The sequence below is a fragment of the Chelon labrosus genome, assembly GCF_963514085.1.
Source record: "Chelon labrosus genome assembly, chromosome: 9".
Taxonomy (NCBI): Eukaryota; Metazoa; Chordata; class Actinopteri; order Mugiliformes; family Mugilidae; genus Chelon; species Chelon labrosus.
Genome location: NC_140359.1, coordinates 5,962,866 through 5,981,964, shown reverse-complemented (window position 1 = coordinate 5,981,964; position 19,099 = coordinate 5,962,866). Strand labels below are relative to the sequence as shown.

The following is a 19,099-nucleotide window of genomic DNA, read 5'->3' as shown; positions in this document are numbered from 1 at the left end:
ATCGACAGGCCCTCTCAGTCTGGCTGGGAGTGATATCTCTCTGTAAAATATGTATGACATCAAAAAGCCTTAAAGGTTATTACAAATTAATAATGAGTAGTGGGCTGAGAGCAGTAAAAAATAGCCTTCCCTTGGTGTCGTGTTTAAATGTTTAATTTAACATGCTCCAGAATAAATGTGGACGGCCTCCCAGCGATATGTGCAAGAGCCCTAAGGCTTCACCAGACTGTCAGTGGTCTGGAGCACACAGACCCAGACCACCAGGCTCACATGTATTAAGATCGACATTCAGATTAGACTGATTCATGCAGACGTGAATGATCATCCGTCTGGTGCCGTCAACTGTTATCTTGAAAAGGCGCCTCTTCATCTGTGCATCTCTAACAGCATAGAGAATTCTAAAAACACTAAAGGAAAGCAGTTTTACTCGCATCAAGCTCAAATTCTCAGTGGGCTCCGAGACACAGAAAAGCTCTTTCTGAGCTTTTCTCTGAAGCAAGTCGAATCATTGGCCCTGAACCCCGCTCACGGTAATGTCTGAAGACACTGTACAAAATTGCCTTATTTATGCCTGTAATGTAAGCTGTCTGTTCTAGTGTCGCTCATTCTCTGTGGAACCAACGACAGTGGCAGCCGAGTCTGGAGTGAATTTGCCGGGCGACTACCTGGGAAACATCAACAGTCATTAATTATGTAAAACTCCTCTCACAGTGGGAGCAGAAAGAGCTGCATACAACTGCAGCGCCTGCTCCTATTAGACTCAATGTACTCTACAATGAGCCCCCACTGCCTGGGGGCGTGGAGGGATTATCAGCCTACCGCCACGACCCCCCATAGAAAGACACACGCGCTGTAAAGTACGCACACACTAAATGTGACGTGCTATTAAGTTCTGCACCAGTGTAGGCTTGTGTTTAGCTGAGGAGGAGAATAACACAAATCTCTGTGCTGTCTCTCCTCCCTAGTCACCCCATCATTCACTTCTCTCCTTCGCAGTTCCTGTTTCTTTCTCCTCGGCAATCGTCTGCTTTCCGGCTTTCTCTCCACAGCGAATGAAATCGGCAAATCTGACAGGACAAATGATATGCCATGTTTGTCAGGAACGCTGGGTAAGGGCGCTGTTTGATTGTTGATAGTGCTGCCACCGACGTCGCGCTGGTCTCCTCTACTTGGAACCAAATTACCCACAAAGCCGTCCTACGCGGGGCCTACCTGAGATCTTCCTCCCAGCATTGCGATTGACAACAGCAGATTTATCAAGCAAATAATGGACCTAATTTCTGCACCATGTGTTTCCAATCCATCTTCTGTTAGCAACAGACGCGGAATTGTTTGGCAGACTTCAAGTCATCTCCACAGTATTCATTCCTCCGTCAGCTGCGCTCTTCTAGCCGTGGTTCGAGGCTCGTTCATCAGCGCTGTTCTTTTTTAGCGGATGCTGCTTTGGCATGATGTTCCTCCATGCTGAAACAAAGGCAGTGCTGACACCTGTAATTAATTAGGCTATTATGCATTCCGCAATGATAATTGCCTCACTGGAAAGTCACCAGCCTTCTAAGAGGGAGAGAGAGGAGAGGTGGATAGAGAGCGCTATCCATCATAGTGGAGCGCGTTCTCTCCCTTTCTCCCTCTTTCTCTCTCTCCCCTCGTGTCATGCTGTCTCACCTTGACTAGTGTAGGCAGGGCTAGAGAAACACTGTCAACATGTGTCTGAGGGCGAGATATGCAGCTGTGCCTCCCCCTTGCCAGGACTGCTCCACCAGCGGCCTGCCAGGGTCCATCCACTCCAGGGGCTTTGGCTCACATTGGCACAGTTACCCATGACACCCCATCTGTTGTAGCTTTGTTCACTAGGGCAGTACAGCACAGGGATAATGGGGGCACTTTATTTTTATAATTAGCCCTTACCTACACTTCTCCTCTCCTCTCCTCTCTCCTCTTTACAGTTCTCCCTGCACTGAAATCTAGTCCAGGTGCACTCATTACTACTTTTCGCAGCCCTCCCTTTCAGCACATCAACCGTGCCTTCATCTCACCCTCAGCACGCCTGCACTCCTTCCCATCATGCCATGATAGATACGTTTTCAGCAGACACACTTTCCTCAAGGTTTAGGTCATTCGCTGCATGAAGCATTTGAAAAAGCAAGCTCAAAGAAAATGACAACTCCTGCGTTTGAACTACAAAGACGTTCACAAAAGATTTGTTTTCTTCTCTCCGTTTGTCTCACCAGCTCTTGACTTTGACTTTGCTGTGACTTTGAGGTGTGAACGCAGAGGCTGGTGCTTTTGAGTTTCGTTGAGAGGGCGGGTAACACAGGGGTTCTGCCGCCTGTTGATGGTGAGGGGGACGCAGGAGGCACCTGCTGCGTGGTGGAGACAGCAGGCCCTTTGATCTCGGTTTAATGTCGTGCCATGTTCTGTCTCTCACGTAGCTCTGTGTGCCGTGTCCATCGGGATTACGTCATCTCCTCCTTGATCTGTAGAGATCTGCTCTCTGTCTCCCTCAGCCTGGGTCATTATCAGCACTCTACGCTGGGGCATTGACCCGAGGTCCTTCTCATTTTGTCTCATCTCATATTCAAGTGAACACATCATGTATCTTGATGTAACTTTAGAGCCATGCTAATGGAATGATTGTAGGGACAGCAGTGATGGCCAGTTTGTCCGCCACTCTGGTCCACACTGAAATAACTCGGAACGTATTCAGCTGCTTTGAAATGTAGTTTATCTTTTGACATCTGTCACCATGATCAGATTAGAATTACAGTTATTCAGCTTAATGACTACACACAGCTCATTACATTGCCTGTCAGCCTTGAGGTTTTTTGTGTTTTCTGCTAATTGTTAAATGCAAAAGCAAACCATAGCATGCTCACACTCAACTAAACTAAAGCAATTTGCTCGATGCCCATCATTTTGTTGGTGACATTTTGTCTCTAGTGGATGTTCCAGGCTCTGGTAACCTTCCCGAATGAAACAGAAGATTAAAATATTGCTTGAGTATGGACAGAGCAAGCCCAACATTGCTGCTGTTCCACCTGCTGACGCTCCAAGCCCACGTGGTGAATTTTGTAGTAACCAAAGTCGTGGACGGTGTTTCTTTGTGCTCTGTGTTCGGGGGAACCCTATGTTGGCGTTATGACAGTCATCTGTATAAGTCGCTCTCATTGGTTGTCGCCTCAATGTTGTTGCTAAAGTCTTTTATACCTATCATGACTGCAACTTGCTGAATTTCATTCGCTTGTTGCGACATCGCTGCCCCTTAAAATAGTGCACATAGACAACATTATAAAGAGGCCAATTCTCCAATTCTTCCCTTCCAATGAATGCCATGGCAACTTATTTAAAAAAAATACCAAGTGGCAGACAACTAATTTTTGGATCCTGATTATTCACGTCATGTTTGTCAATTTAGAGGATAATTTTGACATAAAGATAATGAACTAACATTTTTGTGAAACCCCTCGGTGAAGTCCAACTCTCATTTTGGAGAAAGTATTAAAAGAGATGAAAGTCACTATTAACATCTATTTTAATTGTCATCCTTGTTTAGCTTGTGGAGACATGAACAACACATTGATAAAGTTACCTTACTTGACTTTAGACATTATCTTAAACTACCGTACATTTTTCAAAATAAAGTCCCTGGTGGTCCATCAAAAGAGAGAGGTTCTTCATCTCTTTATGCTTTGTATGCATTAAGCATTAGCATGTTGGCATGCTGACATCAGCATTTAGCTCAAAGCATGGCTGGATGTGGGTACTGCCTGACAGCTGTGATTCAGTAGATCAATAGTGTCTTAAAACCTAGACTGAATTTATTTCTCCTGTATACTCCTTAATATCTGACTCTGCTTCTATTTATTCTACCAAATACCTCACCCACAGGTCTCTGAGCTTCCATGAATTGAGTTGAATTTTCACTTTGAATTTGTCCCTGCATTGTTGCAGCATGTATTCACATGAGGAGAGGATAAGTGGTTCAAAAGAATATTGGAGTGGTCAGCTTTGGCCATTTATTTGGCTGAGGCGGCAGCTCTGCAGTGGCTGAGTGGCGGCGGCGTCGGTCTGTTGTGAGAGCGGCGCATTGACTGACAGGCACCGCTGATTGGAATTGACGTGGCGACGAGATGTGTGTCAGTGCTCTGACTGCTCATCTCACCGGGCATCCAAAGACGGTCTCAGCCACCGCCATGCTGCCACCACCGCTCCGAGATGGGTGTCACCATGATTAAATCTGCCCTCAAACACGGTCTGCGTGCAGTGTGCAGAGCAACTCGACGTGTGTGTTTGCATGCTTCTGAGATCAAGAGTGTGTACGTGGGTGCGCATGTGTGGGTGTATACCGGTCTCTCACCGTCCAGGCTGTATTGCACTAGTGTTTACCTCTGCCCCTCTCCTACACCCACTCATCAGTCACTCCTCACCAACTCATCTCTCTGCTCCCGCCTCTCCGGTGAATCCACACTCAAAGCAAAACAAACGCCAGCAGTGACAGCTGCACAAGCACCGGGTGGCACAGCTAAAATGTGATCTTTCCTCTGCTTTTGAAGAGAAAATGATAGTTTTGCTTTTTTTTAAAAAAAAACATTCAAATCCAATAAAAGACACTGGAACTTGGATTGTTTGTAGAATGTTAAAACATGATAGTGTGTTGCTCTCCATGAGTGACGGCAGGTAGCTAGTCAGTCGTTAACATTTATTTCTTATTTTTCTTCAAATAGATCCTTTTGACTTTTTTGATCTTGGGAGACATTACTGAAAGACAACATTGAGTGGAATATGGAATGCTTTTTCAGATTAAACACCTTAAAAAATGCTGAATGTCTTCATTTTTCTTGTACGTTTCTTGTAAAACATGGAAATTAAAAACAGGCATATGTAGAAAGTGAAGGGACATTCTAAAGCATTAAGCCTTTGCTGACCTTGACCTTCGCCATATCGTATTATACTGTATCGCATCATACAGTAAATGAATGTGCTGAGCTGACTCAATGAGTTTATTAATCACCTTGTGAATGTGAGATGGTGTTCTCTTTCATAGATTTATAAATTCAAAATTTATGTTTAAATGTTTGGTCAGAGAAAGTCTGAAGAAAACATATGGAGTTCTGAGAAACTGACAAATGCATGTTTCACTGTTGTTCACCAATCTGTGGTAATTTATAATTAAAGTACATGTCAGAAGGCATGTAACAGGGCTATGCTCAAGTGGTGGTGGTTTAATTGTGTTGAAGAAATTCCACTAGGTTGGTTTACTTGCTATATATAATATTAATAAAAAGTAAGAAAAAAGCTATCATGAGGAACCATGGAGTAGTAGGTCAGATGTTGGAGATATTTTTCTGATACAAACTTAAAAATTCCCAGATTTTCAGTCTTATCATGCCACAATGGCAGGAGTGTTGACCATATTTTATATCGACTGCAAGGACTGAACATTTGTCAGGAATCCAGTTGATTCTTCTGGAAGGTCTTGTGACAAGTGGTGTTGTGGTGGTAGTGGGCTTCCCACTGTTTTGTTCTAATAAGCATGGAGCGGGACTGGGGTTGTTGTGACATCCTGTCAGCCTGTGGGCTGGACTGGCGCTCAGTGAGCAGCACAGTAGGATGGACTCCCTATGATTGTGCACTGACCTTTGCATCATGGGGAAGATGACAGGTAATTTAGAGGCCTCAGGGACTGTGGAACCATACATTTGCTGTCCCCAAACCACCCACAGCACCGACCACGTTCACCTTGAGATGGAAGCAGTGTATCCGTGCACACACACACACACACACACACTTGCAGAATACAGAAGAAAATGACATGCTGTGTACACCCAGACACTGATGCATATGCAGACGTGGTGCAAGCATTCACACATTTATTTGCACACACACACACAGTGCAAGATCTGTCGTGACACCCACCCGACACCACCATCATTGTCGCACACTCTAATCATCTGCATCATCACAACCCGTCCTCAAACAACCAAATCACAGGGGGTGGCAAACTGGTAAGGCAGAGGGGGAAAACGATGATTTAGAGTGATAATTACATAATCACCAGTTGTGATAATTGTAATTGATGACTGCATAATTGCTAATTGCGCTCTTTATGGGAACCTCTCTTTTGCGTTGTCTCTCTGTCTCTCTCTGTACGTCTCTCAGTAGCCCTTCACTCTGCTTCCTCTACTTCAGTCTACATTTGTTCTCTCCTTCTTCATTTATTTCTCTTTCCTCAGCACATGCTAGCTTGTTCTCATATATACACACACTGATACACACAGACTGAGACTCACTAGTGGATACTGTAAGTATTCTCAAAGGCTTATCAATAAGTATTTCCCAGCAGCCTTGTCCCAGAGGCTGTGCTCTGCCCACTCTGTAGCTGCATGAAGAGTTATGGAGGAGCGCTAACAGGTTTCCTTTGTCTCTCTCTTGCTACTCTGCCTTAGGCTTTACTCCTGCTTGTAAAATCAACCTGAGGCCAAGCTCATTCCCTCGGCAGCCATATCCTTTATCACAAAACGGGTGAAAACAAAAAATGCACTGTGAGCCAAAGCCAGGGCCAGAACCATATCTCGCAGCCAAAAGAGAAGAGCTTTGCAGTTGTGCTCCTAACTCGAGCCGTATCTCTCCGTATAACAGCCCTATAGGCTTGTCTCTGCTACTTGTGGCTCAAAAAATGCCATGTGCTTGGCTGGCGGTGGATTACCATGGACTTGAAGATGACTCCGTGATCAGCACACATTATGCACGACACCTCAAAGTGCTTTGATGATAGCATGGGCGGGTTTGGGGGGGGTGGGGGGTATCTACACAGAGCGGTGCTAACGTGAGAAGGCATCAGACAGGCGTGTGATTGATGTCTCTGCTAGCGTCTGTAGGCAGTTTAATGGTGTGATTGTCGAGGTAATCTCCGTGTTCTCTCGTTAAAGGATGATGGAGGGCCAGGAGACCCTGCACGTCTCTGGAAGATGGAGCCCTAGATTTTGCCTTCACAAGTTCTCAAGCTTTTTACATATGCAGCTAGGAGCCTCGTCTGATGTATGTGCATCAGTGGAAGGCAGGCCAGCCAGAGGGCTGCCAGTGAAAAGTTGATGACTAGAGGTGGGTTCAGCCACCCTGTTGTAGTAGCCATGTAGTTCAGGTGTACACTCATGTTGGTAGTAGTTTGTCTTGGTGTCATAAAGTGCTGGTGGCGGTTTGCAGAGAGGTTTATTATTGACTTAAAGCAAGATTATTGTCACCAAACTGCTCTCAAACATCTTTTGTTTCTGTAGCCACACAAGTCACTGATGTATTCATAACCCACACAAAAGGCTACACACATTTCCACCGTTAGCCAACCAACATGCCAACATTAACGTCATGTCCTGGACGGGCAGGAGAGTTGGGGTGGGTAGATGGAAGGTAGGGGTGGGACAGTTAAATTGGGGTAGAGCTGAGTGAAACAACAACATAGTGTAGCAGGGAGCTGGCTGAGAGCTGCAGACTATTGCATCTGTATTGATTGGGCTCCAGCCTTTTCCATTTTCCATGAACTCCTCTGAGCTGCTCCAAGTGGGAGTGATGGGGGGATTTGCTTGATCTTTATGATATTTCTTTAAACATGATGCTGTCGTTATGCCTCCCCGGGGAAGACACCAGCCATTTCCAGTAAATCAAAGGCTCTCCATCTCTCGCTATTTTCCACACACCTTATTTATAACCTCACTAAACAGCCCCAACACACTGCCACCATTCTCATAAGTGTTTTCAGCCTTTGCGAAATGAATGTTTTTCAAGTGCTGCCATACCGATGACGAGCTTCCCTGCTCAGCCATACCGCACACTTGACCCTCTGTTGTGGAGTCCATCAGGCGGATCTGACGGAGGCTGTAATCAGCAGTGACAGAAACGACATAGACAATAGATGACAATAATTTGAATTCCGTCTGCTCTTGGAGTGGGGGGTCATTTGGACGAATCTGATCTGATTTACCATTGCGGAGCCCGGGACGCTGAAGAGGCAGCCACCGTGCGTCCTCTGACTTGCAAACAGGCCCAAGGTCTTAGCGGGAGCTGGGAGCAGAGTAACCCACATACCCACTAGTGCAGGTGCCCTCTCCATGGGGCCAGGTGGTAGCTTATTCGCTTTCTTTGTCCCTCCTAATGAATCGTTAATTGGTTTGCGTCACCCGCCGAGCCGAGGATAGCAGGTGCTGAGTGCTGCTGGTGATGGAGGCCACTGGCGAGGCTCCTCACACACGCCAGCACCTACATTTAACAGGCCAAATGTCACCTCGCAACATGCAACAGCTTGGCAGTTAAATAGGGAGCATATCATCATAGTTAAAGCCTTGTTTCTTTACTTGTCTCTGCTTTTCTACAACAGAACCTACACCATGTTTCTATATGCATACAGATCATATACAATTCAAGACATGCAGGAATGTTTGATTGTTTTGGTAGAATGCTGTGAGGCTGACTATTATCATTAATATTTTTAGTGTTTTTGTTCTGTTCTATTTAATGCCCAAAATGTAAATATTCTGTGAGTTATAGATATACAAGGATACTATCAGTCCACGTTTTCCTTAATGGCATCTTCTCCTCTGCAGGTGGTTGCTCTGAACAAGCGCAGTAAGGAGGCAGAGTCTGCGTTCCTGGGAATCTACAAACAGCTTATCGAGGCCCCAGGTGAGTCTCCCACTAAGACCAGAGATGTGCATCTTCACAAGCAGCAGCAGCAGCAGCATAAACACCTTTAACATTACTTATAGAATTATCTTTCTCCATTCGAAGATCGCTCCCCAGAGATCAATTCCCTATCAAACTCCCCACCACTATCACCCGGCCAGCCCTCTAAGCACGCACAAAGAGACATATCATGTATAAATGAAGCGCTGCGCACAAACCAAAAAGTAATTTTCTCGCCATAGATAGATATGGTGCATAACGGCACATGGATATAAGATACATAAAACCATATACCCTGTGGCTCTATCTATTTTTCAAAGTCTGTGCTCTCTGAGTGGTTTCCAAAACTCTGCGTGAGGCCACTTCAAACCCAGCGCTGGTCCTTGAGTGTAGCTTGGCTGTGGAGCGAGCACATCCTTGAGGAGCTCTGCTGTTGATTGTGGAGGGCCAATTAAAATCCCAACTGAAGTCTGGCTTCGCGTGGAACGCAGGCCTGATGAAGCCAATGGGGGAAAAAAATAGGGAAAGAGGGGCAAAGACTCTAAGTTGGATCAGGGAAGACATATTATGTGCCTGTTCCAGGGCACATGTACTGTATTGCTCTTTGTTGCAGGAGACGGTGGCAAAACGCAGCCCAATCTCAGTCTAGATCAGAGAAACACTTGTGGCAGGAGTAGAGAACGCTGTTTACAGATTCAATGAATACAAGATAAAAGTCTGCGTCAGAGAAATAGCGACGGCGGCAACTGACTTTTAAAGGTCTCCATTTTTCCTTGAAGTCCCCTGCTTGATATTGCGCCACGATACACACACACCCGCACGCACACACACAAACACACACACACACACACACACCCACACACACACACACACACACACACACACACACACATATATATGTACACTCTCACACTTTGAATGGAGTTATTTCCTTGATAAGAAATACTGTCCTTTGAAGATGTATTCAGTTTGATTTTCTGACCTATAACTTTTATATCAAGGCCTTAATTCAAGCCCAGGAGCAACTTGTGAGACATATTTTGTCACAAACCTTTCTCAGGTAGCAAATAGAGTCAACTATGAGTTGTGTTCAAGATTTTAAAATAAAAACAAAGGCCATTGAAAACTAACATCAACATGTAAAGAACAGCATTTTGTTTTCCTCTTTGCCTCTACATAAACAGTGTATTTATTCATGCAGGGTCCATAGGTGGTCATTATGTTGAGTATGAGGAAGTAGACCTTCACGTATCAAGTTACATCAGATGACGCAGCAGAGCCAGCTTCCTACCTCCACTTGACCTGACATTTAAAAAGGGAGTCTGTTTCACTGTATCACTGAGACAAAATTGACAAAGTTTGTTGATACAGCCACCCAGCAGTCATTGCTAGTTACTCTAAGTGTGTTGCAATAATTAATCAGTGAAAAACATTTTTTTAATAGTTACTTAACAGCAAGTAGTTAGTCCTAGTTAGGCCAGGTGATTTTCAACAGCTACAAATCTGCCATACCCACATAACCACCATTTGGAAATAGGAAGCGAGTTGCTGTGGTTCCCAGCGTTTCCCCATGGCATATTTAATGAGATAGTTTAGCCTCTGACTACAGGCAGCTTTTCAGGGTCAAAAAGGGCTGTCGCAGTGATAGCGTTGCAGATTCTTTAAGTACGAACACACCAAACTACTATAAAGAACTACTGGCAACGACGGCAGACTGTGAAGTTGTTTCACATTGTATGCGTCTGGGCAAAAACACTGAAAGACTACAGCCAACTGCCAGCAATCCTACGAGTGCCAACGGTGTGGGACACACCGCCAAAACTAGTCCCACAGATGTTACCAACGCCCAAACACCAACAAACGGACAACTTTTGGTTTTGTTGCGTCGCTGCTTTTAGATTGTGAACAAAACCAGCAGATTTTTTTAAAGAAGTAATTTCCACACATTTGACAATCCGGATATTTCAGATAAAGTCTCATTTTCAGCATACCTGGCAGCGGACACCTTCATAAATGGGGATGAAAGTAAACATCGCATTGTCACATTTTATGCAAATCAACGTATTTAGATACTCACGTTGATGTGTCTTTACAGTGCTGATGCAAATTAGTTCCCCTAAAGTACACCATAAACTAAAGACGTTGATTTGGATGTGCAGTTTAATCACTAAACGGATGAAACTGATTTTGGTAAGACGGTATCTAAATAACGGCAGGTTATTGGTATCAGGGTCTACTTGTAGTTTGTCAGGTCTTTTAGCCAGAATGTGTCGAGAAAAATGTGGTACATTCAGGTGCCTCCATTGCCGTATACCTCTGTGCTTCTCCACCTGCAGCCAAACCAAAGTCAGAGCAGTGAGTATTTGTGCGTTGGGCAGTATCTGCCATCTGTGAGGAGGGCCTACAGTATCCTGTGCTTGTTTGTCACTGTACATCTTGCTGCTGGTGTCCAAGGTCACATCTCCCTCCACCCCCTCTCCTGCCCACCTCTTGCTAGAATGGATGACTCCAGGTACACCGGAGGACAGTCATTTGGCTGTGGCCCCACTTCATTTCTCTCCACCCCTCAAACACAACAGTGCGCTTTCCCTCCGTTCCCCCAACAAACGCTACAGCTCATGTATTTTTAATCTTTTGACAGATGCAATTATTCTTTACATGCCGTGCTCGTTAATCTTAATGCAGTTATTACTATTCATTGCGGGACGTTTTTCCCCTCCTATTATTTCATTTGAAAGTGCCTCTCCCTCGATGTGCGTGTGTGTGTGTGTGTGTGTGTGTGTGCGTGCGTGTGTGTGCCCTCTTTTGTGTGCCGACACTAAGGCTGCGGTCCAATCAGAGCAGGCCAACGGTGGAGTTAATGAATGCAAGAGGCGAACAAGGGAAGGAGGGGGAGGGGCACACGGCGGCTGCAGCTCAATATGTGACCTGTTGTATCTGGATATCATTAACATCTGGTCACATATCAGTTATCCACTTTGTCGTGTCTCACTATTGAATACAAATAACATATCCATTACGTTTGTGAGATTGCAGCATGATACTGTTGTGCTTTGTTAATGCTCCCGTTCAATAGCAACTAGAAAAACGGTAAACTCCGAACCAAAATAACTTCTTGATGCAAGTGATTGAAGAGATCTTTTTTTGTTTTTTTGGTCTCCTTTCATGAGGCCCCTAAGCCAAGATGTCAATCCACTGGAGTGTTTCATTAGCGTTCTATATTTTGATTTGCCTGTGACATCTCCCCATGCTGTGCAACTGTAACTCCTACCCAGTCTGGGGCTTGAAAGAGGCCTGTTAACAGTGTTTCCCTAACAATGTTTATATCACCTCCGCACGGTTTTGATCAGTGCACATAAACACGTCCTGATCATTGAACGCTGAGAAACAGTGGCAGCTTCTGCCCAAATTCATCGGTTTCCCAGAGATGAACCCAACTTCCTCTTTTTCTTCCTCTCCTCCTCGCTGGCTCATTCTGCTCTGGAGTGTGCGAGTATGTGTGTGTCTGTGTGTGCATGAGTGGCGTTTGAACGTTGCCGTTTGTTGCCACCTCTGTGAGAGCAGCGAGGCCCTGTCGCCAGGGGCGTAGCCCTGAGACTGACGCTCCAGGTGTTTGCTCTTCCTCGCCTCCTCTCAGTACACACACTCATCCCTCAGGATCCTCCCTGCTCCCCCTCTCCTTTAGAACACAGCTCCTTTTATCTGAGCGGGGAGCTCACCGAGACTTTGTGAAGATTCAGATCTGAATACACCCCTCTAAGTGTGTGTGTGCGCTGGGCCTACGGCATGTCTGAGTTGTGTGAGTGTGTGTGTGTGTGGCATGTGTGTGTTAGGGGAAATGTTGTGGCAATAGCGCTTGCTAGTGGTGACCACCGGTACTGCGGAGGAGCACAAGTACAAGCAGCTTTTTGTCACGTTAAGGCACATGCTGTCTTGTGTTATGAGATGGTTATAAGTGTCTTACATATTCACATCAGATGTTTCCCTCGGCTATGAGATTATCAGAACAGAACACACTGACCTTAGTAATTCAGAGTCATTCAAATGCATAAAGAATAGTTGTCCTTCTTCAACCCCCCCCCCCCCCATACAAATGGAGGCACCAGCAAGAGAGGCCTGCAAGGCACGGCAAGCTGGCTTTATTGTAATTGTGCAGCTGAGTACCTAGAGTCAGGATGAGAGCGAAGGAGAAGTGCCTTGTGCATTTGTGGCAGTCTGTTGGAAAATAAGGGGCATATAAAAGCTGATGGAAAATGAAAGCTCTCTGGGCGGGACGAGATTATGCACAAGTGATTAATAAGAGCAGTAATAAACAAAGGCCCAGGAGATGTTTGAGGTGCTTAATAATGCATTATGTTCATAAAAGAGCCGGGCCTCTCCAACTGATCCCTGTGGAGTAGGAGACCCCAGAGGGACCAGGAGAGAGCGTGCTCTTAAAAGACGGCAGCTGTGTGTGCAGGAATGTCTGTCTGTGTGTGTGGTTACCTGAGAGCTGATAAGATGCAACCATGGGATTCAAAAATCTAAAGACAACAGATGTATTTGATGTTGATGATAATTCATTGTGATTCCACTTACAAGTCTAATAAATAAGAAAGGGAAGTAGATGGTTTTATTTTCGCATAATTTCCAGTGAAGTTTGGTTTGGATGTTATTAGCGCTTCTTTTTTTTTTCAAAGCCGACTCTCGTGTTAATTTTAAATGCTGTCTAGCTCTACTCTTTGTTCCTAGGTTGCCCTCTTTGTTCTGAGCTTTAAAATGTCTTGGTATTGATGTCATTCCTTCTTCGTCCTTCAGTCTGTCAAACAAAGGCATGGAACAGCAATGAAAAAGAACAGGTTAAAAAGTTTCTCTTTCAGCTTTGTTTTGTTCGCGCACAAAAGCTGCCGCTTCCCGCAATCCCATTTTTTCACTCCACCTATCTTTTTTATTTTCGTATATTCTCACTCCTCCTGCCACATCAAAGTAAAGCGAGACTTCGGTTCGCTATCTGAATATCAAATGCTCGTTGGTTTAAAATACGCCCCAAACAGAAAAGTCTTGTTTCTGAATTTGTCGCGCGCGGTTTGTGTTTCTTCTAATTGAAACTAATCCTTGGCAGGCAGAAGAAGAGAGGCAGCAGTTTATTCTACACATGTTTTCGCTTTACATTGTGTGTGAAGGTGAAAGTAAAGACGAAAGTTCTGTCAACCTAGTTTTGGTCCTTGACAACAATATTACAGCAGTGTTACTATTTGTTGCAGCAGCGCCATAGCGTGTTTATGGACCTTGAAGTCCACTCAGAGAAAAAAAAAAAAAAACAAGACTGTTTTGAATGAAAAGAAAAAACCTTGGAGCACAGCCTTGTAAATTAATTTGTTCGTGTTGTATGATGGGAACACAGCTGGCCTCATTAACATGCGCACAACAAATAATTATGGCGTTTTTTTTCTCTCTTCAGCCAGCCAATGCTTGGCTAATGGGCTTGCTGGGTTAATTATGTCAGAGCGTAATTACACAGGGCCCAGGGAGACATAATGGTGCACCCTACTGCGCCCACACCGCCTAATGATGGTGTATCGCTGACAGGGCCAAGACGGACCGCCCCGACACACCTGCTTGTCTTGGCGCACAACACCCTCGTCCACCCCCACCAACCAAGACACACATCCCCGACCTGCGTACCCCCCCCCCCCCCCCCCCCCCGCGGTGCCACCCGCAGTCTGCTGAGCCGTCCAGCTCCTACTCACCGTGGGCTTAAAGGCTCACCCGAATACAGTAGCTTCCTCCCGCTTTGAGATGTGCAATAGCACAGAAACAGCAACGCCGTGACCACAACGACGCAGCTACAGGGTGGAAACCTCATTATCGCTCAGCCAAAGTGATGAAACTCAATATCAATACAGCCGAGGAGTGCAAAAAAACTAAAGAGCCATGCTAACTTTTGTTGGCTATTAGGGTTTATTACATTATAAACGTGGGTCTTGTTTATGTCATTTTGAACTTCTTTCCTTATAATTTGTAGTTTCTAATTAAGTATGCACACACTGAAGACCAAAGCAAGTTTGAGGCAGTGTGCAGATTTGCCCTTCACCTCATTAAAAAAGGAAATGTATATGAATAGGAAAACATCAGTATAATGCAAAACCACTGAAATACAGAATTTGATATACTTCACTGGGTGAAACGGTCCCACCATACATGCTATTGTTATCATTTATTGTTATTTTTTAAATTTCTCTTCATTTCTGAGATCTGGTTAATATGGCGTCACTTTTAAAAAGAGGTCAGATGGCGTAAGTAACGAAAGGATGAAGAAAAATCTCCCTCCCAGTTTACTTTCAGCTTCTTTGGAAGCGGTAGTAATGCTTACTCTCCTCCTGTCTGTGATTCCCGCTGATGTGGACCTGCACTCACCAGAGAAAATGATGTATTAAATGTCCCGTGATTTATGAGCTTAAACGAGCTGCCGTTGCCCAATCACTTATCATGACCTCAGAGCAGACATCCAATCATCCATAATTAAGATAAGGGATAAATTAAGAATTGAATGGTTTATTTGCACGCAGGCTGCCTCCTACGTAAAGTCTTGTCAGCTACCTTATATTTTTTTGATCAACAGGAATAATTTGAGCTTTTAGGTTAGTGTTGAATTCCTCTTTCAGGCTTCATTTGGTGGATTTTCCATCAGAGCTGCTCTAAGAAGAAGCTCCAGTGTTTCTTATTAGCTACATCAATTAGTAGCTCAATTTTTCAAAGTTATCAGCAGAATTTCTGGACTCTCTTTCAGTAACTGTAGATCCTGAGCCCTTGGAGAATATCCCTGCTGCTCTTCTTTGATGGGGGTTAATTTTGTATACAGACTTAAGTTATATCCCCTCACTTTAAATTTGACTTTACTTTACTCCCCTGCCAATGATTGATAATCCTGGCTTGTCCATGTGTGAGAGATCCCTTACTATAATCTCTGTCCTTTGATCATTAAAAGTTGAAAGGATATATGGGAAAGAGGCTGATAAAGTGATTTCTGTGACAGTGGGTCGATGGAATAGCAGAGCTTTAAGTCATCCTGTTTGTCTTAGAAGAGCTGTGCTCTTAATAGTGATGTCCCTTGTGACTGATGCAATATCTCCGCCGTTGGTGTAACAATGGATGCAGACAATGTTTGACTGTAAACGGTCCTGGGAAAAATAGCTCAATCAATTAAATGGCCCAAAATGTTTGTCTGATGAAAATGCAGATATGGCAAGTTGCAATGTATGACCACGATTTCAACAAATTGCACATTGCAGAAGTTTCAGCTCTCTGATGAGCGTTTATTTTCGTGGCCTGCCGGCTCAGAGTTTGCATTCTCTCAGTGGCATCTGGCAAAGTTTAAACGTCTGTGGCTCCAACTTCTTATGAAAAGTCACTTCAGTCAGTGCCCATACTGACGAAGGGATCCAATTGGGTTCCACACAGACGTCTAAGATGAGCGGATGAAAGCTGTGGGAGAAAAGTTTGTGCAGCAAAGCAGCGATTTTCCTCCTCTTTTAGAGTTTTGAAGGGCTCCGGTGTGTGTGTGTGGGTGAGTGCGTAAGTGTGCGCGTGGCTCTACATCTTGCCTCCCCCCTCGTCAAGGAGCTCCCCTGAGCTTCCTTCTCTGTGCTTTGGCACTAGAAGTCACCTCCTTTGGTGTTCAGCAGGCAGGTACACAACAGGAGCAGCTCTCTCTCTCTGAGCTGTTGAACTTTTCGGGAGGGGAAGAAAGGGAAGGGGAAGATTAAAAACAGCCCTGTGATGTGGAGTGCCGAGCTGCCTCCTGAGAATTCCTGGCATAATAATTTAAATGATCAAATGATACAGAGGAGACTTGTTAGCTGAGAAACAGCCTCCTAGTTGGCCCCATGGGCCCGGTGCTGCCGCGCATGCATTGCAAAACAGCTCCTCTGTTGTGCTAAAGAATCCCGCTTTTTTTAACCCCCCTTTTCAGGAGCAGACTTTTTCTACACTTTGCCTAGGTGTATACTTGGGACTTAAGCCTCCGTCACACATTTATTGTAATTTTCTCGTCGTCTTTGCCGTTCATCAACATGTGAGGAAACTCATTAGATTAGATTTTTGTACATGTGAAGGGTCGGAACGGCACTTGTGTCATTAGGTCCAGCCTGTGAAATTTTCAAAGGCAGCTGAGTGGGAAAAGCCTAAGAGTCACTCTTTGGAAACAAGTCTCAGTGGAATAGTCTGCCTCTGTTGGAACTGCGATGCAGAACACTCTGTAATGTGCTTTGCAGGCAGCGCACAGAGTAAAACAGCTATTTTGCTTTTTTTGAAAAGTAAGGAGTGTGTGGATATCATGTGAATCTTAGTAGTTCTTTCTGAAGAGATTTGTTTGCCTGTGTTTCCACAGATCCAGCTCCTTTGCTGGAGGCCTCACATTCCCTGGAGGAAAGGCTGCAGCAACTTCAGAGTTCGGCCCCAGACAGCGAAGCCCTGGTACGAGAGATCACTGGGCACTGGAAGAAACACCTGGAGTGCCTTGAAAAGACAGGTCAGCCAAAATAATCTACATCAGGGAGCTCTCCAGTTGCTGCCACTGTGCTAGAAGGTTGATTGATATGCACCAGGTCTTGAGTTATACCAGAATATTTGAAGAAGTATGGAAAATAGTCAAATAAGACAGCTATTTCTGATGAAAATCATCTTTAAGTTAATACCAGAGCACTCATTTGGCAGCTGTCTTCATCCTTACAGAGCCTGCAGAACACGGTTCAGCAGGCTCAGCATCAGCAGTGAAAGAGGAGGCCCCAGAATCCAGCTCTCCAGCTTCCCTGATGACTCCAAACAGCACACCGGCTCCGGGGGCCCAAGGCTCCCCACAGCAGAACTACCAGGACAGAGCTGAAGATCAAGGGTGAGACCCAGTGTCTAATCCTCACTAAACACCCACTTTATGAACTTCAAAATGGTAAAACTGTTTGAAACCTTTTTTGGAGCATACAATGCAACTCTTTCTGCTTATTAAAATAGTTGTGTAAGATGTATAATTTTTTTTTTATCTGTTCTGTGACTGACTTTTTTTTTGGGACAATCAGTGTGGTTAAGAAAAGTAATTAAAATTATCTACATGCAGTTTGTAGACATCAGTTATTTGTTATATGTTTTGTGACATGTCCATTATTGGTGGAGGAGGCTGGGATTGGTACTTTTTGTTTTGTATTGTGGACTAAAGTGTTATCCAGGTCACCGTATATCGATTATCCAAAAAACAAATCTAAAACCAAGGACATGTTAAGTTTAAGTGTTTTGTTAAGTTTTCTTGAAGAAGTTTCACCATCACATCAAGTGTTTTTTTGTTTTTTTTTAACTTCTAAATGGCTGATGGGGAGTCTAGGTTTGGTGGTTCCAACTTAAAACTCACATGACAATGGTCTGTTAACAACCCAGTAGTCACCTGTGACTGGAAGATTTTGTTCAGATTAATCTGGGTGATTTTGTGTCATTGTAGTTTCTAGTCTTAAATCTGTGTTTGCGATGCAGTGAAGGACCTGACCGAGTTTCTTCTCTCAGGGAGGAGGAGAGCTCTGATGTTAGTTTGGCCGACAGATTATCAGAGGCCGACGAGAAGATCAAAGTTCTGCATACATGTAAGTGGTTTAAACAGTGGCCGGTACTGGAGCCATTTAATTTAATGTCAGACTATTAAAGAGCTTTTATAGTTGCCCCAGAGTGCTCTGTTTACATGTATAATTTTGCCCATAGAATTTAAGTTTGACCGTATAACAGTGTTATATCATTTTTAAGTTAATTTTTGGATTGTTAAGTTCCTTATATTAGTAGCTCGACTATCAGCAACTAATAATTTTTGGACATGAAAAAAAAAAACGTCTCTAGAAATTGTATTAAAAAAAGAGTGATGTAGCTTTAAGGTCAAAGTTCATGTCTTTTTTAAAGTTAATATCTCACTTCCCCATGTCCGCCTCTCTCCAGCTTTGAATACTGCACAGACAGAGCTGCTGGACCTGCGGTGTAAATACAACCAGGAGATGACGAACAAGTAAGAATCTCATGTTTATTTTGCCACACATTTCTGACAGACTTTCAACCAACATCTCTTTCCTCCATCCTGCATCGGGATGGTTCCACACTGCCATCAGTGTGGCACTCCTCACTCGTGCCTCTTGTAGCGTTTCCAGTGCTGAAGTCGCTCTTATTTTGTCTACATAGGCTCATGTAGAGCGTAGAGCTGAGGAATGCCATTGTAAAGGTGGAGAGTGAGAGTGACTCAGCCACTAATGCAGGTCGATGAGAGAGGTCTGTGTTTGCCTTCACTGGCAGCTGGGCCTTGACAGCCCTCAAGAAGAATTGCTCCATTTAAAGATTGCTTCAGAAAACACTCTACCTTGTCCTGGTCTTTGAGCGCAATGTATCCACCGCACGCCTGAAATGAATCTGAGCTTGTATGAAG

The 19,099-nt window shown here is 44.5% G+C and overlaps 1 protein-coding gene across 1 annotated transcript in view; it reads left to right on the top strand.

The window, feature by feature from the left end:
• cux2b (cut-like homeobox 2b) overlaps nucleotides 1-19,099 on the top strand; it is a gene marked incomplete at its 5' end in the record, with an annotated part of 80,510 nt that overhangs the window by 49,389 nt on the left and 12,022 nt on the right. Inside the window, 5 exons of the mRNA XM_084551173.1 lie at nucleotides 8,595-8,673; nucleotides 17,042-17,182; nucleotides 17,386-17,545; nucleotides 18,202-18,278; nucleotides 18,622-18,688. Of these exons, the coding sequence (XP_084407299.1) occupies nucleotides 8,595-8,673; nucleotides 17,042-17,182; nucleotides 17,386-17,545; nucleotides 18,202-18,278; nucleotides 18,622-18,688 (524 nt within the window). The remainder of the gene's footprint in view (nucleotides 1-8,594; nucleotides 8,674-17,041; nucleotides 17,183-17,385; nucleotides 17,546-18,201; nucleotides 18,279-18,621; nucleotides 18,689-19,099) is intronic.